The sequence below is a fragment of the Opisthocomus hoazin genome, chromosome 14 (genome assembly GCF_030867145.1).
Source record: "Opisthocomus hoazin isolate bOpiHoa1 chromosome 14, bOpiHoa1.hap1, whole genome shotgun sequence".
Taxonomy (NCBI): domain Eukaryota; kingdom Metazoa; phylum Chordata; class Aves; order Opisthocomiformes; family Opisthocomidae; genus Opisthocomus; species Opisthocomus hoazin.
The window spans coordinates 21,344,863-21,372,483 of NC_134427.1; the positions used below are offsets into that span (position 1 = coordinate 21,344,863).

The 27,621-nt window shown below is 45.3% G+C and overlaps 1 protein-coding gene across 2 annotated transcripts; it reads left to right on the top strand.

The window, feature by feature from the left end:
- Positions 1 to 1,633: 1,633 nt before the first annotated feature.
- Positions 1,634 to 26,860, top strand: ZDHHC15 (zDHHC palmitoyltransferase 15). Of its 2 annotated transcripts, none has more exons than XM_075435261.1 (12): positions 1,634 to 1,790; positions 5,020 to 5,046; positions 7,405 to 7,499; positions 9,047 to 9,167; positions 9,866 to 9,935; positions 10,554 to 10,586; positions 11,678 to 11,798; positions 13,116 to 13,248; positions 14,428 to 14,554; positions 15,793 to 15,902; positions 18,557 to 18,639; positions 19,847 to 26,860. In XM_075435261.1, exons 1-11 carry the CDS (start codon positions 1,673 to 1,675, stop codon positions 18,598 to 18,600), a joined length of 999 nt encoding a protein of 332 aa, XP_075291376.1. In that variant the 5' UTR covers positions 1,634 to 1,672; the 3' UTR covers positions 18,601 to 18,639; positions 19,847 to 26,860. The 2 variants fall into 2 exon arrangements, with proteins under 2 accessions (XP_075291376.1, XP_075291377.1); XM_075435262.1 differs by lacking the exon at positions 19,847 to 26,860 and adding an exon at positions 19,624 to 19,840.
- Positions 26,861 to 27,621: the final 761 nt, after the last annotated feature.

A 27,621-nucleotide genomic window follows, 5' to 3' on the forward strand; every position in this document is an offset into this window, starting at 1 on the left:
GCACTGCTGTCTGTCAGAGAGGTTGCCCTCCTGCTTTACATACGCACGCGCAGGAGAAACATGCCATGGATGTGCTATATGATCATCTGTATGATTAGCAGCTCTGAGATTTTAGGAGAGGAGATCTGCGAGTGGCTTCAGGCAGCGATTTAGCTCACAAGAATGATTTTTAAATCGTACTGTTTGTAAAACGTATTGCCAGCAAAAATGTTGGCTTCTCAGCTCTAAGCGGCGTGGGGCAAGAGGGAGAAAGCAAGCAGGCATTCACATCTTCCTCTTCCAAATCCTCAAAACATTGAGTGTGTGTGTCCAGAATCCCCTCCCTGAATGCCTGGAAGGGGGCATTTCTCTTTCCATTGACTCTCTCTCTATATATATTTATATTAAACACAGATTGTGGATTTCACAGTCTAATTCAGATGTCTGAGATTTTAGGTTTACACGCAGCTCAGGCCAACATGTGTTCTGGTGTCTGCAAAACACTTTTCCTACAGCAGGCACTGTCCAAAAGCTTGGTTAAGCTGGACCACCCACAGAAAATTAAAACAAGTACCAAAAATTTCAGGGTTTGTGCTAGGAGAGTTTGGTAGCCTGAAGAAGAGTAGAACAGTGACTGTACCAGCTGTGGTGGGTGGAGAAGAGGTTCAGAGACCTGTCACCTCATTACTGAACAAATTCTTTGAGACAAACAGAGGTTGTAGGCCATCATCTCCATCTTAAAATACTGAAAGAACTAAATGCAGAATTACAAATGCAGCTGAGGATTTGTAGCTGGTGTCTAAATTTTCAGGGATTTGGTCAGGAGAATGGCAAATGTACCTGCCACCCTCAAAGAGAGAGAGAAGTTGACAGGAGCAGGGCAGACCTGCGAATTTGATACCAACAACAGGGAAAATCAAGTTCTGAGAGGAAAAGATGAAGAACAAAGAGGTGACGGGAAAGCGTGGTAGATTACCGCAGGGTTTTATCAGGACTACGTTCTGTTAGATAAATCGCTCTCTTGATGAGAAAACTAATTTCCTTAACGGGGGCAGTAGAGTGGATTTAATTAACTGAAGCTTTAATTCAAAACACATTACTGAATGTGGAAACGAGGGGGATTCCTACAGGAATTCAGAGGGGTTGTGGAGCAGACCGGAGGATTCATCTATCTTCTCCTTTTTTACGTTACATGCCATGATGGCAGGTGGTTGTTGGGGATGCTGGTTTTGTGCCGCAGGTTGCCTTGGATCAGATCTCCCACGTGTATCCACGAGTAACCTCGGCTTGCGCGTAGGTAAATTTGCAGAGGGCAGGATCGCCCGGCAAGAAAAACAAGCCAAGCTGAACAGAACAAAGCACAAAACCGTATCATCACTGGTAAACAGAGCTGTTAGTAAGGAGAGTCATCAGAGAACGGACTGCTGAATTGCCTGCTGTAGGTGACCCTGCTTCGGCAGGGGGTTGGACTGGATGACCCACAGAGGTCCCTTCCAACCTCTACCATTTTGGGATTCTGTCACTGGTGCGTTTCACCGCTGCTCCCGCTAGGGGGCGCCGCAGCGCCGCGCCTCGCCCAACCCTGTCGCTGCCCGCCAGGCTACTCAGCCGAGCTCCGAGCGCCGCGCTCCTTCCTCCCCCGCCGCTCAGCCCCGCTCAGCCGCTGCCCGAGGCGGCCGGGCTGAGGGGGAAGATGGCTCTGTCGCGGGGGCTGCGGTGCTGCCAGAGGGCCTTCGCCTGGCTGCCCGTCCTCATCATCGCGCTCGTCGTCCTCTGGTCCTACTACGCCTACGTCTGCGAGCTGTGCTTGGGTGAGCGCTCCGGGAGGGGACGGGGAGGGGGGAGGGGAGCTCCGGGGCCCCGGCCCTCCCCTCAGCACCGGGCTCGGTGGCGGGCTGGCGGGGGCCGGGCGGTTCGGGCCGCGGCGGGCTGGAGGGGAACCTCCTGCTTCTCCTCCTCTTCCTGCTGTTCCTGTCTGCGGGGCTGCCGGTGTCCCCCCGGGCTCTGCTCAGGGCTGCGGCGGGGGAAGAGGCACTTTGTTCCGCGGCCGGGCCTTGGTGGGGTCAGTTAGCGGGGTTTCTGTGGTGCGGCGTCCTGTTGTGCCATGAGGTTTGTAGTTTGAGATGTTTCTGTGAAAGGAGCTGCCTTCTGGTACCGCACAGCAGATGTAAATCGGGTTTTTGTTAGGGTTGCCAGTGCAGTAAGACCTGTTGTTTTTGCTTGATGGGGACTGTCCTGGGTTTGGCCAGGACAGGGTTAATTTCCACCGGACTCCAGGAAGGGGCACAGCCGGGGGGTGGGGGCTGACCCCACCTGGCCAAACTGAGCCCGGTATTCCATACCATGTCACGCTGGGTTCCGGGGGAGGGGGGGGGCGGGGACTCACTCGTGGCTGGGGAGCGCGCGGCGCCGGTCCTGTCTGAGAAAGCGGGTCTGTTGTGCAAGTTTGTGTCGTATCTTCTCCTTACCTGTATCGTTGTTGTTCGTGTTCCCTTTGTCTGCTGTTCTGTTAAACTGCCCTTATCCCGACCCACCGGTTTCTGCCTGTTTCTTTCCATTCTCCTCCGCACCGCAGCAGGGGGAGGGGCGGCCGCGTGGCGCTTTTTGTTGCCGGCGGCAGCCGAAACCCAAACAGGGACTAAAATGAAATGCAGCTTTTTTGATCTGTCTTAATTGGCAGCTAGGCAAAACCCCCAAACACTTCATGGCATTTTGTTCCATCTTGGAGGTTGTGGGCTGTTCCTTTCAAGAATTCACATGGAGCGATATCTCCAAGGTACATCTGTCAGTTAGACCACGTGACAAATCAGAGCATTTTCCTGAAATGCTGTCAGTCCTGTGACACGTACTTTGTTTGCAGTGCTGTGCAAATTCAGTAATGTTTAACGTTGGTTAATTCCAAGTTTCAGTGCAGCTATTAGAAAAGACCCTGCTGATGTGAGTGGGGTTTGGACTGGGCCTGTGCTGCTCTGCAAATGCTGGGTTAAGCTGGCAGGAGCTCATCTCACTGCCTAGAATCGCAGCTTAAAATCACTCATTTGCCCACACCCATCTGTTTTTTTGCCCTATCTTTGTCTCTCATGCATTTTATTTCTGTGTGGAGGAGGTTATCTATACAGAAGTTGAAATGACTACATTAATTGTTTTAAAATTTGAACATTAACTGTTTGCATATGCAGTTACTTGAAAACCAGCTCTCGGGACATTCTCTCTCCTCTGGATTTCTAACACAGCAAGGCTTTATGTGTTGGCTGCTTTTTTTTTTTTCAGGTATCCATTGTGTGTTGCCGTTTCAGCTGTTGCAACCACGTAAATCGTAGCTGCTCTGTCTGGGTTCTCGATTTTCATCTTTAGTTGTGCAGGCTGCTGAGGATTGAAAGTGTGGGGGTGACGTCCTTGAGGTAGCTCGTGATACTGGGTTTAAACTTTCGATGACTGGTGTGGCCAACAAGTTGTAAGGAGGCTTTGATTGCGTGTCTGGTTGGTGGTTGCTGCCACAGTGAGAACAGTGACCCAGGGTCCTGTGATAAAACCCTTCGTATAATCTTTATTTAGGAGTTTGCACTTTTCTCGAGTAAAACCCTTAGAAAGGCCGTGCTGCAAGTGTGACCTGTACTTCGGGAGGGAACCAGGCAGTATTTGTGAAAAGCTGAGGTACTCTTCATAGATTGATTTGTAGCAAACCAAAGGAAAAACTAAAGGCTTCCTAACAGCCTTGTTCATCTGAAATTGAGTGTGCAGAGATACAGTGAATGTTTGGTCTCTTCTTTCATCTACATGGTTGTGTAGCATGGAGCGTGCAAATTAAAATTGTTTGTTAGTGTGATTTGAAGAAAAGCTCCTTTCATTAGTAAAAGCAGGACCTCTTGATTCCTACTCCGATTTCCATTTTCTGAGTCTGTTATTCAAGGTGATAGAGTGGGTCTTGAAGAGTGGAGCCTCTTTCCAGGCGTTGGCTGTAGGCTAGAATTATAAAGCTCCAGTCCCTCGGTCCCTTCTTTTTCTGTGCAGTCAAACAGAGTCACTGAAGGGGTCATTGCTGATATGTGGAGTCTCTCAAATCTTTGGGTCTTCCAACAATGCGATCTTATTTTTGTAAGGGTACTGTGCCTCTGGGAGATGATCTGTGGCAGCTGGTTTCCTTTCATTCCTCTGTTCCTCCAAGAAACAACACATCTCAGTTGGAACCGTTAGATTCAAGGCTACAGACTCAATCTAAGGGGCTCCCATCCCATGAACGATCTTTATCTTCCAAGCAGTATTCTGTCAAGATGTCACAGAGCTGCTCTATTTTCAGTTAAAGGTGTCTTTATCTTTTCTGTTAAACTTGGATGATGGCTTTGAAAATAATGAATGGATTTTAAAGTTATGAGTGTAAGCAGACATTGAGCAAAGTAGCCTTTGCTGGTTGCTCTAAGTAGTTCTGTTAGTAAGGAGTGCTTCTGTGATTATGGTAAAGTAAGGAGGGGCTGTAAAAACTCTGCTAGTAGGAAGTGTAAAAGTAGTTGAGTCATTACAGCCTATCCCTTTGTTGCTGACTAGGCCAAAGCAGAGACGATTTGTAAGTCTTTATTTGTGCTGATGCAGAAATGCATGGGGGCATGGCTTGCTGCAGAGGGTCAAGACCACCTGGAGACTAGTACAGAGCAGGCTACGAGTGCGTGCCTGTGCATACGTGTGCAGAGGTACTGCTTGGACAGCTGCTGGAGGAGCCCTGGCAATCTTGTCACACCCCTGTCACCAGTGGATTATTTTTGTCATATTTCTAATGTACAAACATACAGAATATGTTTTGTAACAAGGGAAAATACAACCTAAGTAGCAGTTGTTGAGCATCTTGTTGTGGGTGTCATTTGTGTGAGTAAACAAGGAGTTGTTGTGGATGCTTTTGGTTTGGTGCTAAATTGGGGACTCTCTTTTTGTCTGTTGAATTTGAGCTTTTTTTCCTAAAATGGTTGTGTTTCCAATAGAAACTTTATTTGTCACAAGCATTTCTGGGAATCCTATTTGCTCTGTAGACACATGTTTTTTCTTTTTCAGTGACTCTGAGCAATCCTGTGGAAAAAGGTACGTCCATTCAGTTTACTCTTTGGCATTCGGTCCTTGTGTAAAAAGATTCACAAATGTGCTGGTTAAAATATCAAGAATACTTTCTGTCAATTTTTTTAAACTCACATACTCTTTCAGTGTTTCCTTCGTATGATTACACATTCGTAAAGTATACAGCACGCACTGTTAGGCATTCTGTAACTTTTGAATGTGCTGGGAAATGCTCCTATTTAGTCACAGTGCGAGAATGTAAAAAGGCTTTGATCCCTTTTACTCTTTAAGAAAAAAATACGTATATCTCTCTGTATAGACCCACGCACCTTTTCTCCCATTGTGTTTTATGTTTTCAGAGATGATTTTACAAGCAAAACAGAAAAGGCTAGTTCTGTTCTGCGGCCGCCTGGTTTTTTTCACTGTTTATCTGATCTTTCAATGAAAGCTATTTTTCATGGGTTTTGTAGGGAGGCCTTTGCAAAAGATTTTTTGCTTGGTTCTGTTGACCGCTAACGAGATACTGAGTGGTAATTGAGTAACTTTTGGTTACTACCATGGATGAGTTAGAGCAAAGGTTTCTGCCCCAGACGCAGGGTCGTGAGGTCGCTGAGCGAGCTGGCCAGAGCAGCAGGATCGCTTGACCAGAGGGCTTCCACCGGTGCATTCTTGGATGCCACAGCCCCATTCTAAGAATAAGGGGTTAGTGGCCCTTTTAGTATGCCTCCTCTTCTTTCCTGGAGGTGTTTTGGAGGCATTGGGCTAATACAGATGGCCTCTCACCTTCATTTCTTCTTCCAGGGTTGTGAAGGATAGCAGTAGGTGTAGCAGGTTTCAGCTGGCAGGTTGTTCCGTGAAGAACAGTGCCAGCTGATACTTTAAAGCTCCTCCAGATTGCTGCTTCAGGTAAATTCTCTTTCCACTAGAGAGCTGTCGTGATATTTGAAACTGTTACAGAGAAACTATAGAAAGCGTGATATTAATGATTATTCAGCAGAAGAACGTTATTAGTCGCCTAATCTGTTAGTGCATCTCCAGGTCAGCTTCCTGTAACATGCTGCTGTATGGCTTTATCAACAAAATTAAACCTGTTGCAAGATGTATCTCCTTATATATTAATTTAAAAATGACTGAGCTCCACCTGCATGTAGTAGAAGGATAACATCTCAGGCAAACTTCAGAGCATAATACTGAATTCTCAGTGATTCACAGATCAGTCACACAGTCCGTCACGCTCTTGTGAGGCATGTCAGATCATTTGTCATCTCCTGAGTCTCAAAGCTGTGTTTGGCCTTTTGACCGATTACATTTTCACACAGTCAGTCTTGCCTGAGAAGTTAGGAAGCGTTTGGATTTATACTTCTCTTTCCACTAGCAGGAGTTACTTTAATTTTAGTTTGCTAGAATTTGAAGCTTAAAAGAAAAGGGGAGAATTAGGTTATTAGTATGATTAAATGGCGTGTTTACAGAAAACTGTCTTGTGAGTGTTAGATAATGTCTTAGTGAGATGAGCATTAAAGAAATAACGATGGAATAGTTTGGGTAGCTGAAGGATAGCTGACTTGGCTTTCTGAACCACACTGTGCCTGCTTCTGCCAAAGGCTTTGAAACGAATTTTGCAGATTGAAGTAAGACTACTCTGACACATGCTGGATTTCATGTGGTAATGTTGTATCTAGTGGATTACAATTCTTTCTCAGTAATCACAAGACCTGTTTTGCTCAAATTGAGGGATGCTTTCCTGATTTGCTCTATTATAAAAACTGTGGCAAATCTAAAAGCTGTTTAATAAGAGATTTGAGTTTTTCTGGTGATGTAAAGCTCTGCTCGAGCATGTTATTTCTCTCCGCTCTCACAAGTGGTGAAGAATGCATTGCGTGAGTGGACAGTGCTCTGACAATATGGTACTGGGATTCTGAGTGCTGCTAGTAGCAACTAAACCCAAAATTTGGAGTTGCTGGAGTATTGCGGTATTAACCTTTATGCTGCTCAGCGCCAGCCGGTTCTGCTTTGCCTATGCCTTGGCTATGGGGAAGAGACAGGGATCCCGTCATCCCCGGTGACGCAGGGCTGTCCCCTGCCCCGTGGGTGAAGTCTCTTACAGCTGTGTTCTTCCTCACCCACGGAGTCGGATCGGGTGAAGAAGGGGAGGTTTCTGTGCTAGGTAACCCCTAACTGCAGCCACAGAACTCTGAAATTCAACTGACCCTTGGCCCGTAAGGTTTAGCTGTATTGTAATACTGGTTGGTACTGCAAATCTTTCTCTGTTCCCCCCCCTTTTTTTTACATTGTGATGAAAGATTGGAATTATGCCCATTGTGAATGAAACTTTTGCTTAAGAAGTCATTTTTTTGCTTCTGTTTTTTGTTTTGTTTTGTTTTTTAGTGGCCTATCTTATAATATTCCATATTCTCTTTGTGCTCTTTGTGTGGACATATTGGAAGTCTATTTTTACTCTCCCGGTGCAGCCAGGCAGAAAGGTAAGAGTCCAAGCACTATGCATCCCTGCTTTCGTTCTGCAGTGAATGATATCTGGGTGGTCTGGGCAACTGATCAGGTGTCCTAAAGAGCTGGAAAGGGACATAGAGTTGTCCATAAAAACGGATTAATTTACTGTTCTGAGAATCCCTTAACTGCCCCAAAGAGCATCGTTTAAATCAGAGATGGTGTTAACTTTTAAAGCTGCCTTTTCAGGCGTTGCAGGAGCTGATAGGATTTTTCATGTTGAGAGTAATAGGATTGGTGATTATTAACTTTTGTATGTATATGGTGTGGCTGATCTCTAAGCATTTAATACATTGCAAGTCAAATCCTGAGGAGCTTCCTTAACCTCGCCCTACTGGAGTCTCCTGAGATAGGACCTTCAGTTTTGGTTTTCACTCTTCACAGAAGATGTGGCAGTGCAGATGGAAATGGCTGTGTTCGTAATGGTAGTGGCGTTTCTTGATCTCTTGAGCCAGATCATTGTGGTGCGTCTGGGGATGTTCAGTGTCCCACCAAAGTCCGGCATGCCTGCTCTGCTGGGAGCCCTTTGCCGGCTGGAGGAGGCCTCGCTGGAGTGGTTAAGTTTGCTTTGTTTGTCAGACTGTTTCTTGTGATAGTGGAGGATAGAAGAATCATTCTCCTTTTAAATGTGCTGAGATTCTGCTGCTGCCTGTGTGTGGTCATGTCCACAGCACATGGCATTCGGTTTGGTGTGAGGAATACATGTAGCTCCAGGAGCTCCAGTCCTTGGGCTTTCCTGGTCAGCAGCATCACAGAAGATAAATGTACCAGTATGCTATGGGAAGGAGAAGCCAGGGTTCACTGTGACAAAAGTAGATTGTTTCATGAATAATACTTTAGTTACGAGTTTGGCATGTTTTTTTTAATGTAGGTGGCTTCTTTTAGGACAAGAGTATGATGTCGTGGTTGGGGCACAGGACAGTCAGAGGCAGACATTTGTTTCAGTTCTTTTTCTACCAAATATTTACTTTTTCATGTTCTTGAATGGGTTGACTTTTTTTGGCATTTTGTTTTACCTCCTTATGAAATACTAGTAACACACTGCATTTGGAGCAATGGAATGAGGGTGATGCTTGTGTGGCACTCCACATCTGCATGGCCATAATTGGATCCTAATTACAAGAATGTAAATTTATAAATAACAACTAATCCCAGTTTTAGAAATAGAATACTGTGGCTAGGGACTGGATCTTGCTCACAAGGGAAATGCTTAAAGTAACCTGATCATAGTTAGTAATGTTATTCCTGAAAAATAGTAATCTAAGGCAGCAGTAGTAGCAATTCTAGTATGTTCGTTCGTGATCCTGAATTTCACTTCTGCGTTTCTTATTGATGTATCACATAGTATCCCGGCTGTCCAGCCCTTACTCTCTCTATTTGTCTTCTTAACAAATACATTTTCATGTTAGATTAATCTCATTAGAAGCGGTGGGAGATAAAAAGGTTTCCAAACTTGCCTGTGTTTGAGATACTATCTCTGCTGCCCATGGGTAACTGCTCCTCTCGTGACTTCTGCTTCCAGTACCACATGTCCTACGCTGACAAAGAACGCTACGAAAATGAAGAAAGGCCGGAGGTGCAGAGGCAAATTCTCGCTGAGATTGCAAGGAGGTTGCCGGTGTACACCAGGACGGGGAATGGAGGTCAGCTACGCAGAGAGCTTTGTTTCACTGAATCTAACCAGGCACGCTGAAGCAGCCTGTGCTGGCAGAGATGATCCTGCCAACCAACACGGCGTTCCTAATGCCCCTGCGTGCCCCGAGTCACTCTGGTGCGAGTCATTCCTGTGCCTTTTCTCTCAGGCTTTATGTTTGGGAAAAGAAAAAAGCCTTGAATGCTTCCATTCCTCCTCAGCGCAGTGCCAGGTGCTGCCTCTGAGAAACAATGCCTTACCCTTTGCATTGACCCCTCAAAAGCCTCCTTACGGCGTCTGCGCTCAGTAACAGCAATAGTACAGCAAAGTCTGTCGTCGTTCTTACTTAAAATGGTGCCCAGCTTAGAGAGGCAGGGCGTTATTCTGTGAGCAGGTTTCAGGACCCTGTTCTGCGGTTAAATGCCTCCTGTGCTCCCTTCAAAGGCTGAGAAACCTGCGGTCACGCTGGAGGCTCTGACCTGTTCATTCCCGGCAGAGAAGCCAGAGCATTCTGCAGTAAGGAACTGCTGTGTAGGCCCTGCTCCTGGTGACGTGTGTAAAGTCAGAGTAAATGTGGAAGCCAGAAGCCCATCTTGTGAAGTGACTGAGAAAAGAACACGAGTAGTTAGGAAATGAGCAGAATAGTAACTAACGTGTGAAAAAAGAACACTTTTCTGTTACTTGGTGTTAATGTGTCTTTAATTTCAGGTGTTCGATTCTGTGACAGATGCCAGCTGATAAAGCCTGATCGTTGTCACCATTGCTCCGTCTGTGCTATGTAAGTTCCTGGCTTGTTTTTCACCGCAGTGAATGTTGTCACCACTCAGTTATGTGACCGGGCTGGTCCTTCGCGTGTCGTTCCACACGTAAAGGTACCCAGGTGCCTCCGTTCCAGCCGCAGTCAGCAGCGCACGCTCGGGTGTGACAGCATCGGCATTTGCAGTTCTGCGATTTGTGGCCCTGGAGCGTTGGCAGTTCCCACACCTACAAGCGTAGCAGCGTGAGGTGGCCAGAAAGTGTGCTATCTGGTGAAAGTGGACTGACGAACCTGGGCAGATTAAAATAGAGTATGATTTTGAGGTTTTAATATTATTTTTTTTAAAATATTCCAGGTGTTTACCTCTACTCTTTTGCAAAAGTTTTAGGCCCTCTAGGGAACAAATAATTTTCATTTCTTTTTAATTTGCAGAGTACCAAGGACACTGGTTGATCTTGAAAAAGTAATAACTTTCCATCTTAAAATGATACCTTCCTTAAAAATTCAGAGTGACAGTGTCATCTTGAGTTGTGTCATGTAGAAATCTCAGAAAAAAACAGAGGCTTTTGCTGTTGATCTGCAGTTGGCAATTAAGCGCTAAATAAAAATCTTCCATTTTTCTCTTTTGTCCTTTTGCAGATGCGTGCTAAAAATGGATCATCACTGTCCCTGGTATGTCCTAGATACTGGTTTGTAGTTTTTCTGAAAAGAGAGGCTGTTTAAATACATTTTTTCCACAGAATAGTATCTGTGTGCCTCTTTCATTTTAAACTGTACATCTCTTGATGTTGGGAAATTCATAAAATAATTACACTTTGAAATTGCCTGGAACATTTGTTATTTTGAAAGATAGATCATTCATGTTTGTTCCATAAACTATGTGTAAAAAAGCTGTTATATTAATATACTTTAAAGCCCAACTGCTAATTCACTCTGATGATTATTCAGATTTTAAAAGGACTTCAACTTAGCCTCTAATTTTGGGTACATAATCGTTCCAGCATGCAGTTGGTGGTTGCTTTCAGTAATAATATTTGCATGGAGATTGTTTCTGAAGTGATGCCTGCCACCTGTGCATGGTCAAGACCGTTTGTTTAGAATGGTGCATGGATGCAGTAAGCTTTGTACTTTTTGAGAACTACTGCCACTAAATTTCTTAAACTCCTCCTTTTTTTTAAAAGGAAGACTTCAGAAATCAGAAGCAACATTTCCCCATCTGAACCTCCCTGGTAATCTAAATTGTAGAGGATTTGTCCAACCTGAGTTTTGAAACAAACACCTATCCTTTTTTTCTGCATTCCCTTGTTCCTTTCTAGAGTTGTCCTGTGCATGGAGAATTAAAATGCTATTTGGTTTTATTTTTTTTATATGCAAACAAGCAAGCAGTGGTGAATCTGGCTCGTGAGTTTTACAAATGAACGCAAAAAGTAATGCAGAAGTCGCAGATCTGATTGCCTTTGTAGACAAGGAACAGACATGAGTCATTAGAGCCTGTCTCTGTGACAGATTTACCAGCCGTACCAACTTAAAACAGATTCCAAAATTATGAACTGTCCTTTTACTTGGAATAGCAAGAAGTCCTCAAGTGAAAAGCAAGACTTCAGTTGTATTTCTTTTTGACCACTAAGAGGAGCTATTTATTGACAAAATTGTGTTGTATAATCAAGAGGCTTAATAAAACCAAAAACATTGTAATGTTCATTGTGTTACAACTGTGTGCTGTACATATCCTGATTGATTTCAACTTTGCTTTTGTTCTCTAGGGTGAATAACTGCATTGGATTTTCTAACTACAAATTCTTTCTGCTGTTCTTAGCCTATTCTTTGTTGTATTGCTTGTATATTGCTGCAACAGTCTTCAAGTATTTCATTAAGTATTGGACAGTAAGTCGTGAAATCTGGTTACTTTTTCATATCTATGAGTCTCGTGGGGTTTAGTCACTCTTGTTACTTTTTTGCTTTCATTCGATGGAGGGGCTGTGTTTCTTCCCTGAGGTGTTTTCCCACGCCCTTTTTTGAGTAGAACTCCTGTTATATGTCTGAAACGCACAAAGTGAGAGGCAAATAGACCTCAGGAATTTCAAACTGTAGTTAGCGTCTGGCGAAGAAGTTCGATCCTTTCCCTGTTCTTGTGTTTGCTTGTATGCATCTCGGAATCTTTGGTATCAAGTAGGACATCCTGGCATTGATCTGTACACATTTACTGAACCATATCAAAAAACCTGGTTCATTTCCTACTGCCTATATGGCTCCTTTCTCAATCTAAAAGTTCACTGACATAAAGTATGCTTCTTACAGGGTGATCGATTATCATTCATGTGCAAGCAATGCCAGCTGACAGTTCCACTAAGAGACTGGCCTTTTGTCTGTAGTTTTTTTATGTCCCCTCTTCTGCTAACTCTGTATGACTGCATTGGAGTAACTTAACTTTGTTGTGCATGAATTTACTAAATTTCTGTTGGTGTAATGGCTAACCACTTACATGAAATGCCTCCTGAGATGCTCGTGGGACACTAGCAGTAACTGTTTCTTATGCTAAGAAAGGCACGGAGACTTGAGCTCTGTGGCTGCATATATGGGATGTGCGGAGGCTGAGGAGGGATTTTTTTTGCCTTGGAGGCCCCTGCAGCCTGCATGGAGATGTATGCTTAGGAGGATCTCTGGCACTTGGCTCTTCTACTGTGGAAGGAAAGAAGTGTTTCTTCTCCTTGTAAGATCCCGCTTGGCTTTTAAACCTCTCCAAACTATCTATGCTCAGTTCTAACGCTCCCTGATTGCTGTAGCTATGGAGGCCAGGTTTTCTTGGCGTGCCTTATACTGCAAGAGGTGCAGAATTTTGATACATGGACAGGAAACTGCAGGACGTAAGCAGGGCTTCAAGAGCTCGTGCCTGCTCGTTTCCCTGCAGGCACAGGGCATGTTTCCTGTGCCCAGGCGGGAAGCTGTGATTGTACTGACTTGGTTACATACAAACAGTTAGTAGCAAAACCCTGCTCTTTCTGCTTTGGTTGCAGGAGGGGAAACGAACCAGGTGATTGCTTTGTCTCTTCTTGCTTTTCATAGTAGGGTGTGACTTTCGTGTATACAAGTTTGAGAACTCCAAGTAGGAGTTTTAGAGGATATCTTTCTTCTCTCTAGGAACAAAGAGTTTCCGGCTTTTATTTGTTCCTATCACTTGTTCTCTGTTGTTTTTCTTTCCAGGGTGAACTGACTAATGGACGTTCCAAATTTCATATCCTTTTCCTTCTCTTTGTGGCGGTCATGTTCTTCGTGAGCCTTATGTTTCTGTTCGGCTACCACTGCTGGCTCGTCAGTAGAAACAGATCTACTTTAGGTAAGGCTCTTACTTCTTTAAGTAAGACACACCAAAAATGCTGTAAGAAGAAAAAAAGAAAAAAAAAAAGGCATTTGTTTTCTATTTCTATACATTCCTGCTGGCTTATGAGGGGAGGAAGATTTAAGATCTTGGCACAATGCTGCAGAAATTTGTCACTTCAAATGAGCTGCATTTGTGAGCTGGTGTGACAAAAGCTTTGTTAGGGAAGCGAGAGCCTGAAAGTGTAAGAGTCCGATTATAAAAATGTTATGTGTATGTATAACTACATTTTCTGTGAAATGAGTGCAGCTTTTCGGGCACAAGGGTTCTTTATGCTCAGATGCTGGACTGCATCCTAAGCCAGCTTAGTAAGGTTGGGAAAAGCAGTATCTATCGACAAAGGCAAAGAAGTTATGACTATGAAACCAATGAAATGAAGATCTGAGAGAGTATGATTTTGTCAAGTGATTTCTTTGTCTTTCCTCAGATAAATGTTGTTCAATTTTTAAAGGTTTTGGATAAAGTTTTATAACAAAACACAGACTATCAAGAGTTTGAGCAAATATTCTGATTCTGTATAGTTACTAAGTTTAAAACTCATTTCATGGGGCACTGAAGCTTGTCTATCCCAAAACGTCAGACCTCTGCAGCAGCTTAGAAGGTAGATAAAATTGTTTCTAGTGCCACTCTAGTTCTCCTCCCCTCTCTTTCTTTTCTTAATTTTATGCCTCACCATAACAGAGGGTCTATTTGCATATGTTTGTTCCTAATGCTTGTTCAGTATATCATTAATGAATGAGGCAATTCAAATCTCCAGTGCCACTTCTGAAATATGCATTGAAGACCAACCTACTTAATTCTCTGATTTTTTGCTTAGAAATTTGTACCCACTGAATTTCAACAAGTCTTACGCAAAGATCTTTTAACTCTGTTCTCTAGATTAAAAAAACCGCTTGTAGTTCGTCTGGACTGTTCCATATGGGTCAGTTGTAAGGCCAAATTCCTGCCTTCAGTTTGAAAATCTTTACAGGCTTGCAAAATTAAAAAAATACTATTTTCAAACTTTGTATCTTTGTAATGCTAGTTCATAATCTGTTAAATCATGTTGTCTTTAGATGGCTACAACATGCACGATCCTGTTTCAGAGTATGTGGCATTGATTTTCATTTTTTTCACTGAAATTGCATCTGTGTGTAGAGGCTTTCTCAGCTCCAGTGTTTCAAAATGGCCCAGATAAAAATGGATTCAATCTTGGCTTTGTAAAGAATCTTCAGCAAGTGTTCGGAGAAGAAAAAAAGCTCTGGTTGCTACCTATTGCCTCTAGGTAAGTAGGAATCAAGCCAGTGCTAAAAGCTCATACAACGAAGTGAAGGAACATCTAAATGTCTGCTGCAGCCTCGTGCGTTACGGCTGTTACCGTGTGGCTCGGCTGACTGTTGTCGTGCATCGTTATCAGGGAACCACCAGCCACCACCTGCGTTCATCCTGTTCACCAGAAGTCTGGAAGGGAAAGGTTTTTGGGGGCTGATGTGTGGCGCAGGGTGTTTGAGCTCTTCCCAGACTCCTGTGGCACACGTGTGGGTGGGGCTTCACTTCAAAGATACCGTTTTCTGCTTCCGTCAGACTCCTCTGCCTGAAACAGAGTTTAGGTTTCTTAATGTAGCGGAAAATGGTGTTTTGGCACTTAGCAGACCAGTAGTGAAGTACACTGGAATTGAATTTCTTCAGTAATCGTATAAAGATAACTAATCAGAGGAGAAAGGTGCTTCGGTTAGGGTATAGCTGCTCTGCCTGCACTGCTGGGTGTAGGGAATAGAGTGGTGCAGACCAAGCTGGACATCCCGGGTTTAGCTCTGGCAGTTTACGCTACATGAATCTGAAAGTGCTCTCAAACTCTTTTTTGATATCTGGGTACGCATTCCTGTTTGGGCAGTAGTAAAGCAAAAATAGTTTTAGCAATTTGAGATCTTTGCAGAGCGGTTTAGGTTTGTTGTTTTTTTTTTGTTGTTGTTTTTCGATTTTGTGCACAGGTTTAGGTCACAAGAAAGTGGGTCTTTATTTGTGATCGAACTAAGATTTGGGCCATTTTCTATTGGGTATCATTCAAACACAGAACTGTAATTTCTGCCCTCAAGAATCTGTGATATAAACTGATAAAATTGCTCCTTCCACATAAATGTTTTCCTTAGTTCTGCCCTCACTTCAAACTGGCCACAAGTTAATTTTTTTCTGTTTTTTGTTCCTGTATCCCAATGACTTGATCAAGTTAGGCACATGTAAGTTCTGCCAAGAGTTACTTAATTCCAGAGTATAGGTCTGAACTTTCATTCTCCAGAGAGCTTGAAGGAATTGGGGACCAAAACTACTCGCAAGTAAAACTTGGTATCCCAGCTGCCACAAAAAATAAACACGGTATTTTTCAAAACTTAAAAATAACGTCAGGTAAATGTTGGAAATACAGGCAACAGAAAACTTTGTTGGCAGATGAAACGTGTAGAAATGGTCATCCGTCAAGTCACCTGCTGCTTTTTACAGTGTGTTTCTCTGCCTTCTTCCACGCAGCCAGGGCGATGGACATTTTTTCCCAATGAGAGCTTTGTGTGAAGCTCAGAATCCTCTCCTAGCACATGAAGAGCAGTGGGAAGACGATGGAATGGATGAAGACCCTCATGGTAAGGTAACGCTAAAGGAAATTCATTGTGTCTTGACCTACAGTGACTAATGGATGAATTATAAGACCTAGTCAAATAAAAATTGTTGGCTACATCACTGGGCAGCTCTGACTTGACTGATGAACACAGACTAAAAATAAACCCTACTTTGGAGTCAACTTTTTTTTTTTTTAGTAGCTTTCTACTTGCAACTGAATGAACTGAGAGGATGTTGCAGGTTGCAGGGAGAAATTGAAATTTCCACCAGCGGAGTGTATTTATAGGTAAGCGTTGCTGCCTGCAGCACGGTTGGTGGAGACAGAAAGTTGTGCCTGTAAAAACGAAAAGACTAAGATTCTTTTTTTAAGTGCATTTATCCTCTGAGAGTTTGTGCAAACATGCGTGCAAACCCCTGAATGCAGTGATATGTTTAGGAAGCTACTTTATACTTTGTTTGCTCAGCTTTATTACGAGAGTGAAGCAGCTCGGTTGGCTTTGCTGCTTGCCTCGCTGTGCGCTCATCTCCGCAGAAGAAACCAATGCGCTCAGAACAATTCTAGGTGAACTGGCGTGTTTGTACAGTAGATTTGATCAGTTTCTGAAGGTAAACAAACCTTTGATGCTATGGATGTCCTGTTAGAAAAAAGACTTTATATGTCTGTCCGTTCTTTGATGAGCTTTGTTAGAGGGATTTTTAGTTTAGCGATTCTTCACTGTTACATTTCTTTGTTTGCACTTGATTTTTTTGCCCTTGCGTATTTACCGCACAATGCTGCATTGGTCCGTTCAGTAAACTGAGACAAAAGACTAAGTTTGCTTCTCTGGATTTTAGCCACGATATAAATGGTTAAATTGTGTCTGACAGAAAAAGACAAAGTTAAAGCAGTGCTAAACCCTGCATCAATGACTGCCCCACAGTCAGGTTTGAAATGACGGAGGGGTACCTGTGTGGGAATCTGTGTCAGTTCGACTGAACTAATTGGTGAATATATTTAGTAAAACCATTATGGTTTTGTATGTGGATCAGACCTGCAGCTGCTAAATCAATTAGATGAAAAAAGATGTTCCACACAAAGTCGGTAGTGAAATTTCAGTGAGACTGATGTCCCAGAGGCAGCGTGTCTTATAGATCCTTTTACCAGTTCCCTTTTGACATTCACATTCATATTCTGCTTTCCTAAAGGTATGCAGAATAAAGGGTTGTTTTCTGGAACTGCCCACCTGCATAAATGGACGAGATTTTGCATGGTAAAATAGATGTCTGTGCTAATAGAATAACTTGATAATGAAAATAGCACCGATTCTTTCTTACGTAAGAATGAAACAAGAGGCCTAGGCAGCTTTATTGTGTATGTATCATTGAGTGGTAAGGGGGAGGTGTTTGCTCTTTGTTTTTCTTTCTTTACCTTCACAGAGAAAATTAATTTGGAGAAAATTAAAGTCCTGTGGCAAACTGATATTTGACACTGCTTGATGCCATTGTTGCATTTTGACAATCATGTATTACAGTGAGCTCTGGATTTTAAAACTGAGCAGCACAAGACCCGTATAAGATGTCTACAGAGCAACAGAGTTTTGAAATCCCGTTTTTGGCAGGCAAGGGAACAACCCTAGAAGTACGAATTTGGGAACTGGATCTTATTCCTATAGCTGCTGCAGATTTTATTGGGGTTGTTTCACAGGACATTGTGTTTTACTTAACCATGTTTTGCAGGTGGGGAGTGATACAGCGTGATAACCTGCTATCTCTCAGGCAGGCTGTGCAGATAGATTTATGCATATGAATTGCTTTGACTTTCTTGGGTATTAGTTACTGTAATAATACAGATCTACAGCAGAGCAAAATGTTGTTGCCTACCATCAGCAGGATGCTGTTTCCATTGAGTATGAGGTGTGAGCTGCTCTCAGGCTGGTTGTCATTTTAAACAGTCTCCGTAGTTGCAGACTGCTGGTGGGCTGACCCTGAGCTTCCTCTTCATCAGATGAAACGAGCCCAGCTGCCTCAACCTCTCTACATAGGTTTAAAGTAGACGTTTCTGTGCTGCTTCTATACGGCTTAAGTCAAACCTCCACAGCTTCAGTTTTCCAAGATTTAGACTGAAACTGTGTTCATAGAAAAATTATGTTTTTATTTTGCAAGTGAAAATGTTTAGGAATAAACTTACCGTGAGTGCATGGAATGTATTACCGTGTGTTTCTACCCTGGCTGTACTAACCCAACGGTATTCAGAGAACATAATTTCCTGGTTCATTAAGCTTTGGTACCCTCACTCCCATCTGGCTGAAGGGTTTCAGGAGGCTGCGTCGTAGGCACAAACGATGTTTTACTCTTCCTTGTTTTCTCACCACTGCTCTTCTTTCTTGTAAGGCATCAGCAAATGAAGTGCTGTAAGCTTAGAGTTTTCAGATTCCATCTTACACAATAGAAGTAAACCATTATAATTTTCTAGCCGGAAAGGCCTGAAATGTTCCATTAAAACTGAAAGGTCTTTATTGGTCTGTCTGGCTTTAAAGCTGGTGACAGTTTTAAAATGGATAAAGCCAATAATAGAGTAATCTGGGTTGAAAAACTGCTCCTCAGTTAGCTCTGACACTCCCACACTTAGTGAAAAATATATTGTCAGTGAGAAAAACAGATGTACGTACCTCTAACTACCTTGTTTTTCCTTCTGTAGGTTCTGGTGAAGCTTCATCCCTTGCCATAGAAAGGGAGACGTAGCAGTTTGAAGACGCAGCAGTGTAAAGCTTGTTCCGAAAGGTCAGTATTTCTTTTGTCATTACCTTCAAAACAGCTGCTCCGCGGGCAGGTTGGTGGGTCATGGTGGGCGGGTTTGGGCTTTAACAGCAGCATGCCCCACAGCGCACGGGCAGAGTCACCCAACGCGCAGAAGGCTGTGTGGTGCAGACCCTCACGCTGGCTTTGTGGTGGTGCAGCTGCAATGGCAGCATGCCATCCTGCCCCCTGAGCCCACGGACGGGCAGAGACCCTCTCACCAGAGCGTCATGCTGATGTGTGGTAGTATTTCACTGGTATTTCTCCATCTTGTCCAGAAATACATTGTTAAAACAACCTGAAAGAAAACGGTGGCTATCGCGTAGCTCAGGGCGGGATGTCGACGCAGTTAACACAAGAGCCGAGAGCAGTTTGTAGGGGAGGATACAAACTGTGCGGCTCCACTGGTAAATGTGGCAGGAATGACTCTTGGCATTAACTTGCACGATCACAAGACTGGAAGTCTGTTCAGTGGTTCGTGCAAGGTGCAGTAAGGTGGCAGACACAGTCCTGAAAAAAACTGAAGTTTAGATCAGCCAAGTTGCAGTTAGGAATAGACGGAAGTAACTTGCGGTGCCCACATCAGCTGCTACTCTTTTACATATTTTGTTTTCACCCTGGAGAAACTTGGGTACAACAACGGAAGATACGGTTTGGGGCAGGTGCTGCTGCCAGGGTGTTCGCTGGGGTGTAACCTGTTCTGACTCTTGTCGCAGTGGAGGGGGGTGTCCTGCAGGCTGCATCCTCTTCCGTCTCCGTGCAGCACTTTCACAGGGGAGGGCAGCTGACCAAAACGTAGGACGCTGTCCCACTTGCAGGAGGTGGAATAGTCAGGTAGAATTTGCCCTCTGTTTTCCGTGGGTGTTGAATAACTGTGTTGTATGGTGGAGCCCTGTAACCCGCTGCCTAGCTCTGCACACAAACGGGGCAGCTCGAGACTTTTATAAATGGGCTTCTTGCATTTTCTAGATGCGACTCCATTTTCTTCCACTGAGGCGAAAAACCCCAAAGTGTTTTTTCTGTCGATAGTCAGCGAGGACTGCGTATTGCCATGCTACTGAGTGAAAAACCAGCGTTTTCCCTGTCGTTCTGCTTGGCTTTGAAACCAAGCGCAAAGTCAAGATTTGACAGCCATCTGTTGCTCGTCGGATCAGTGCTTACAGTTCTGCATTCTCCTTTATTTAAATTTCAGCTTCCCTCTCAGGACTCAACATCCCTTCTCTTGGCATGGACTTCAGTTTTGAGGGGCAGAAAACAAATGGATCTTCAAGATGAGAAAGCATCATGAAGTATCATCTGATCGGAATCTGCATTCTAGAGTGCTTCCTCAGAAATCCTGCTATCCAGATGTTTCGAGGCTTTATAAGTTTAAGTTATGGAGTGAACAGAACAGTTTTATAGAGTGATTGTGGCCAATCTTCTATGGCCTGCTCTTTATTTTATAAATAATATATATTTTTTATTCAAAATAGGTAAAAAGTATTGATGCGAGGGCATTTCCAAAGGCCTTTTCATTGTGCAAACATCAGGGACTCGAGTTTGTGAAATTCTTCCAAGCCATAATATTCTTGGGGATGGTATTTATTTTGAGACTGATTCTCCAACCTTCTCTGATGGGTGGCGTTTCCCAACGCTTTTGAAGTTCTGTCGGAGTCAGTTCAACTCAATGAGAGACAGACCCACTTAAATTTGGCACTAAATCGATAGTTGGATGTAAGCGTGTTGAGAAAGTGCTGAACATGCATATATACATGTGCAGCTGTGTATGAAAATAAAATATTCACATTGCTGGTATGAAGATTCAAGAATATTGTGGCCATAGATCTTTTTAAAATTGATTTTAGGAGGATGTAATTGTCTTAGAGTTTGATTTATAGTACCCTTTAAGGCAAATCCTACTTTCAGGCACCTAAAATGCAAAAGGGAACTTCAGACAGTCCAGTTTGCATTAATTCCTAGGGCTAAAATATCAGCTCATTCCTGGGTCGGTGTTTGATGGAAATGTGTGTGGTTATGGAGTCAGAGAGGAAGATGTAAATTCAAAACAGGAGTTGGAAATGTGCACTGAAAGTTTAGCTCTGACGGTAGTGTTTGGAGTTTACGCTCCGCGAAGGTGGTTTTAGTCCCATGATGCTGAAGAGACAGTTGATGCCTTGAATTTTTTCAAATTCTTCCTAAGTAAACGTATCAGCCGGTGGTTTGAAGGGTTGGCAGCACTACGAGGTGGTCAGAGTTTTTCTTCATTTTGCTCCATTTGCAGGCAAAGGAACGTATCGCTGTTTTTATTCAGTAGAATGGAACGGAGAATTTGCTGGCAGGATTATAGGCATTTTTCTAGACTTGAGTCTTTTTTTTTTTCAATCTGCATGATTCAGACCTGGCAACTCCGTCATTCATGTTTGAATTAGGTGCATGCTGAAAGTATTAGTACACTGCCTTTAAGATCATTTGTTACCATTTTCTATCCCGTTTTTGTGTTTGTTTCTCAGCCCATTTGTGTGGACAGTGACTACAGAAGCAGTTGTGCGTGTCATGAGGAATTACCTGATAAGTATCTGTTTGGTGACAAAGGCCTTGCCTACATACTAAATCCTTTTTTCCCTCTGTTTCCTCTGCCGCTGCTACCAGTGGAAGTGTGTTCGTGAGACAGAAGAGTCTTGCAGAGACTATCTGTCCGTAAGAGTCGACGTGTAACTCCCTGGTATAACCCGTGTCCTGTGGACAGACATTTTATCCGTCAGCCTCTGTGGTTTGGTGTAGAGTGGGCAGTAAGCTGTAGAAGGTCTTATAGCTGAAGCTGAGTTAGGACTCGGGGTGGGCTCAGCCCGGGTCACTCTCTCTGCTCCTCGAGGTAGAACTGAGCACTCTGAGTGTTCGTGTGTCAGCCACTTGTGTCTGTTGGGTGGTTCTGTCAGCAGATGGCTGTTGAGCACTGAAAGTATTTTTTCTCTCAGTCTAAACCTGCATTTCTAATGTAAACCTCGTGGTGGACCTTATGCTGTATTCAATGAAAGATGGCAGTGGAAATAATCACCTCATTTCTGGAAAAAATGTGTTCTGGAGGGGGAGCTGGAGGGGAAGATGGCAGCTAAACACAATAGGAAATGTGCAGGAATTTAGCACCAACAGAGGTGCTGTCCGTGCCTTTTAAAACTCTAAATTCCTTGTATGTAAAAGCAAGAAGATGAGTTGGTGGCTTTCTGTGTCATCCCAGCTGCAGTGTGTTTTTAAGACAGGAGTCGCAGAGCTGGGTCTGAAGCCGCGTGGGTTTACGGGAGTTTCCTGAGCGGGTTCTCGCCCCCGTTCTGGATTTGGTTCCGTTTACAGCCGTGTCGTTCCTTCAGCGCCGTTTCTCCGCCAAGCAGCAGCAGCAGCCGCCGGCGAGATCCCGAGGCAGCATCCCTGCCTGCGGTCCCGCGGCAGCACTCTTCAGGAGGCAGCAGAGAAAACCAGGTTGTGTCTCCTAGCTCTTGGTGAAACAGATGTCTCTATGACAAGGCAGCGATCCAGCTCAGATTTGGGACCCGCGTTAAGGGTTTCCAGGTAACTTGCTCTCATTCAGTAACTGTTCTTGTAATTAGTTATGGCCAACTTTGCTCTTTCCCTAGAAGCAGCTCAGCCTCGCTTGGTTCTAACAAACGGGTCCAGGTGGAAGCAGCAGATCGTTTGATAGCTGCAGAACCACTTTGAATCAGCAGTCACGCGTCAGGTTTTTGAAAGCTTCAGAATGAAACGTGAAACAAATACAAAAGTTGTGTACAAATGAGGCAGAAGAAAATGTGGGAAAAAAACGCGTGTCTGAGTGACCGAACAAGCTCCATTTTGCTCTCTTCTGCTTACTTAAAGGAGATGCTGAGAGCAGAAGGCTGCCGTGGAAGGTCGGTGTCCGGGAACGCCGCGGCAGCGCAGCGTTTGCTGGAGACGTTGTGCGTCCGTGCTCGTCAGGGCAGCGCAAATGAGCGGTCAGGTCCCTGGGGGGAACTCGCTGTTCCTCAGAATACTGGCGCCGAGATGTTTTTGCTTGGTGCGTTATTGCAGTGGATGCCACTAACATAAATGCAGATGGCCTACTAAGGAGAGTGCAGTTTTTCCAGTTGGTACTTCTGGCCTTTAAAAAGGCTGTTAACTAGAGATCTGGGCAGCGGAAAAGCAGTAATTCTGACCGCAGCCCCCGCTACCTGTTCCCACCAGGATTGCCACCTCACGCTGCTTACTGGCAGTCTCTGCCTGGCTAGGTGCTGTGAATCCGATTACACCCAAGAAATTGGGTAGACTCCTGAGGTTTGGATCTCGGTTCTGATGCTGGCTGGAGCTGCGTGACCGTAGTGCTCCTTCAGCCGTTGCGCGGCAACCTGGTGCAGTGTGGAAGCACCAAGGCAACTGCCTCAACCCCATCCAGGGAGCTGTCTGCTCTGGCTTAGCATCACAAATCTGCTGCAGAACAACGCAGAAAAGTGGTTTGCAGCTCAGGATCAGACACAGTTCTGTCCTTGGGGGAGCTCAGACTGCCAGTAGAGCCTGAGTAGAAGCACCTGTATGTAGAGAAGAACGACTTTGTGGGCTTAGCGTGACATGGCCAGCCCTGCTGCCAGTTACTGCCAGGGTTGGTGTGATGAGACTGTGGAAGCTGGAAGAGGACCGCCAGATGCTGTCTGCAGCGTTGCCAGCAGTCCTCAGGTAGCAATATGTGTGGCGTGAGTGACGGCCGGCGTTGCAGGTGTCGGAGTCGCCAGGATTTGGATCTCTGGAAGTGTGGAATGCAAAGCTTACATCAGGGCACAGAAGTGAGAGTTCAGCCGGGGTACAGCACATTCCACCTTGCCTTCAGCCCGTTTGCTGTTTGTATTTCAGCGTTTCACAAATGCATTTCACCTCCTTGGTGTGAGCGAGGGCTTCCTCTGCTGAAAGCAGCTTTTCCAAGTGGATGTCATTGTGTGGAGGAACGACCATTCTTGCTGGACTTTACTGTGATACCTGCCACTCTGTCTCGCCCCTTTGCTCGTAGATCAGCGCTCCAGAACAACTGACCACTATCAACCACCTCCTCACCTCTCTCCCATTCACATTCAGGTACACTTTACTCTTGAAAAGAAATAGAGAAAACATCACATTGATGTTTCTGTGGATAGTATTGTGGCAAGTCCTCTCCTTGGCCGGCGAGTCCTGCCCGAGGAATCAGGACTCCGTACGCCTCACTGCGCTGCGATTTTGGTTTGTCTCTTGCTGAGTTGGTACGGTGTGGATCTGGAGTAGGGTAAGATTGTGTGCCTTTACCGGGGACACAGTCCTGTGTGTTTCCAGTAGGCTGTGCCTCGTGTACCTCCTGCAGTGTCCCGTCGCTGCCCAGGACCGGGAGCTTCCTGACAGCACTCGGCAACGAGTGTTTGCGTCCTGCAGCAAACCAGAAGTGTGATTCAGCAGAATCTACCCTAGCTGCAGTTTTTTAGCTCTGTGTGCTGGTGTGGACTGAAAGCACAACTTAGTTTTAGTTACCAAACCTGATGCATAAAGTCTGTAACGTAGTATGAATGGAAAGTGTCAGGGGGGGTGGAATTACCTTGTCTGCCCGGAGTTAGCTGGAAAGAACGGTGTGCTCAGATGTATTCAGGGACCCGCTGCCTCCCGCCTCGTCGTGACGCCAGCAGAGCAGATTTACTGTTTGCATAGCGGGCTCAGGCACGAAAGCATTGCATTAGCAGGCTCAGGAGCTACTGCTGACCTTGGTTATTAAGCCAGAATTAATTAGCTCAAAGGGCCACATTCTCATTTCCGTGACTCCTGTGGTACAGATTTTTGAAGTTGATCCATGGTACTTGAAAATACCGTCATTTTATTGGTATTTTTCCAATTCTGTCAGCTTGTGTTTTGATACAGAACGCTTGCAAAAATAAAGTCGTTCTGAACCCATCAGTGAAAGCGTTTGCATGGTGGGGTGGCTTTTGTCATTATCATCACGGTCTGTCAGAGAGCGTGGCCGCGGCAGGCATTGCGAGGTTGCGGCATTGCCCTGCGCTCTTCCTGCTTGACGCTCTCAGTCCTCTTCTGGTGACTAACCTTGAGATCATCCCCACTGTTACCCCATTTTATTCTTCTTGTCTTTTCTCCGTCTCCCTTTGAGAGAGTCCTTCCTCTTCCTCCTGCCTATACAGTTAAAATACTGTCAGCTTTCCGCTGTTTGTGCGGTTGTGTGGATGCTCTGAAGGTGAGTAGGAGTCATTTTAAGCAGTTGTGCTGCATATTGATTTGTAACTGATCTTAATGTTTGTCAGGTACTGGCTTGAGACTCTCCTCATTTGGCGTGAGATTCTCCTCATTCAGGCTGAGCTTGCTTTGCTCGGAGCGCTGGGATCCAGCTGCCCACGCTGCTTTTCTCTCTTTCCTAAAACTCTTTATTTCTTCATTGCCTAGCTTCAGCTTGGAATGCAAACCTTGTGAAATAAAGTGTAAGTTTACATTTCAGACATGAGCCTGTAACTTGGTTATGCTTTCATGCTGCTTAAAATATTTCTTTTCTGTATGAGGTTTTAAGATTTACAGCAGCATTTGTATAACTTTAGTGGATAACAGCTGCTGTTAAAAAAAAAAGTAGAAGAGTTAAGGAGGGGAAAAAAAACCCCGACCAAAAAAAAACCCAACAAAAAGGACAAAGGGATCATCTTTGCTTCTTGTTCCAGTTGTGTTTGAAAAGAAATGCCTGGCTGCATCAAACACCCCGCAACACGCGGGTACTTCCCCTGCAGGCATTCCGGCTGTTTCAGTACTTACTAGACTTGAACTTTTCTTGGGCTGATGCTTGAGCTCAATCCCATGGGAAGCCTGGAAACAAACCAACGAAATTGTCCTCCATGACCCCTTCCTGAACCGGGAAAGGTATGTGCTGCGCCTCCTCGGATCAGCACTGCCCTTGGTAACAGGCAGGAAAATCCAGTGGATTCCTCAAAGTGTTGGTGTCTGTATTTTTATTTATTTTTGTTCCCCTGCCTTTTTCGGGAGGATCCAGGAGCCTCCAGGATGTGCAGGAGAGGGAAGTCTCTGGTATTGGCGCCTGGTATCCTGATGATGTCGTGAATGATGTAGAGAGCTGTGGTGCCTCTGTTTTTGTGGGGAAGAGGTTGTGCGAGGAGGCAGGTGGGACCTGGCGTGCTGAGCTGGATTAACCCGGTGTGTGGGCATCCCACTCCTGCCGCGGTCACGTTAACTGCTGCCTCTTCCCGCCGCGCTCACGGGCAGTCTGAGCAGGAGCTGCTCCCGAGTAATTCCGCACGGCATTGCTGGAGCTGGGAACTCCTGACAGCGTCCCCTTCACCAGTGACACAGAAAACGGAAAAGGTGATGTTATTTTAGAAATGATTCTGTCCGTCTGGCTCTTTGTCATCTGAAAGTGATCTGTGTTTGTTGTGAAAGTGGGTCCCTCGAAGACAAAAATTGAATCTCAGGGTCAGATAATCACAGCCCTGTCTGTACTTCACAGTTCGGCGTTAGACGGGGTTTTCTGCCTTGCTGGGACGTGAAGCAGGTGGGTTTCACTCACTGGCGCTTTGATGGGCAGGGGCGGCACAGAACGCTGCCGGCCAGCGCCGGTCTGGGATGGGACTGGGAGCCCCCACACTGCCTCTGTGCTGGCTCTGACCCTTCCCCGCAAAGGGCTCTCGGGCAGCGGCTTTTGCCCGCCGAGGAAGGGAGCTCTGCAGGCTCCCTGCCCGTAGCTGCTGGAACGCTGGGAACGGCACCTGCACCTCGTAGCACTGCTCCATCACCGCGTGCGGCTGCTCTGCGGCTCGCCAGTACGGGCTGCTGGTGGTGGCTGTAGGTGTCCTGCACGCTGCCAGTGCTGTTCCGCGCAGCTGAGGACGTGCCACTCCGCCAGGGTGTTTCACCCCCATTTCTACCCTTTAATTTCATGAAGCAAATGTCCCAAATGCTCTGCTGACCCTGCCTGGGATGGTCCATCGGGTTCAGGAGTTTAATGCAGCTGCCGGCATCGAGACTTTTGGTCTCAGGTGGGTTTTTTCAAGAGCTTTGGATACTCGTTTTTACTGTCCGACACTCTGACTTGATGCTTTGTGTACGGTTCACTGCCGTGTTCCAAGTGTTTGTGTGGTTTCTACAGCTGAAGTACCGTCTGCTTTGTCGTTTTCTATTACGGTTTATACTGGGAAGCCTGCACGGTTTGTACTGTACTGCAGCAAGGACTGCATTAAAACCATTTTTGGCTAATTTGTTGTACTTGTGAATGGTTATTTCCTACGACTTAGACTGCGCTCGGGCTAACCATTCTCTCTCTGGAAGCCTTACGCATCGTAATGAATTGAAATTACTGCTTGCAGTGGGGGTTTTTACCTGTGTGGAAAAAAGGATTCACCAAACGCTGCCCGTTGTCGTCCGAGGCTGGGGCAGCCCAGGCCTTCGCATTCCGCTTGTCTGACGAGAGCCGTGAAGCACTCTGCATGCGAGGACGTTCTGTAATCCTGCACTTCTTGGGATATGGATATAGTTAAAAAATAATAATGGGCGACATTGTCTTTACAAATAAATTTACCCAAGGTTCTAGTGAGGTAAGATACGAGCTGGGTTAAGTGTGGGATATTGGGTACTTGGTGTCACGGGATTTAAAACCAAAGGAAGAATCTGGCGGCAGATTTACCTTTAATCTGATCGATACGATTACCGCGCCGAGTGTTCTGAAGGGGTGCTAAGCCACGAGGGCCGCGTTTGTCTGTGGACTGGAAGCCCTGCTGCTCTGCCCAGAGAGCTAGAAACAGTTCGGCTTCCTGCCGCAGCTCTCCCTTGGCCAGAACGGCTGGCGACGCCGCTGCAGCCACAGCCGCTGCAGGAGGCAGACCCTGAGCGCTATGCGTACCGGGTGGCTGCGGCAGCGCTGCTCCCGCCCGCCTGCCAGGGCACCTGCACCACCCTGGGGAGCTGCTCTGTCCAGTGCCACCGAGCAGGGCACCTGTGGGCGTTTTG

What these genes read in the sequence shown, in the direction of transcription:
- ZDHHC15 (XM_075435261.1), top strand. Translation starts at nt 1,673, where the DNA reads ATGGCTCTGTCGCGGGGGCTGCGGTGCTGCCAGAGGGCCTTCGCCTGG. An exon ending in GAGCAATCCTGTGGAAAAAG is followed by an intron (nt 5,047 to 7,404) that starts GTACGTCCATTC and finishes TTTGTTTTTTAG; the next exon opens with TGGCCTATCTTATAATATTC. An exon ending in TAGAAACAGATCTACTTTAG is followed by an intron (nt 13,249 to 14,427) that starts GTAAGGCTCTTA and finishes ATCTGTGTGTAG; the next exon opens with AGGCTTTCTCAGCTCCAGTG.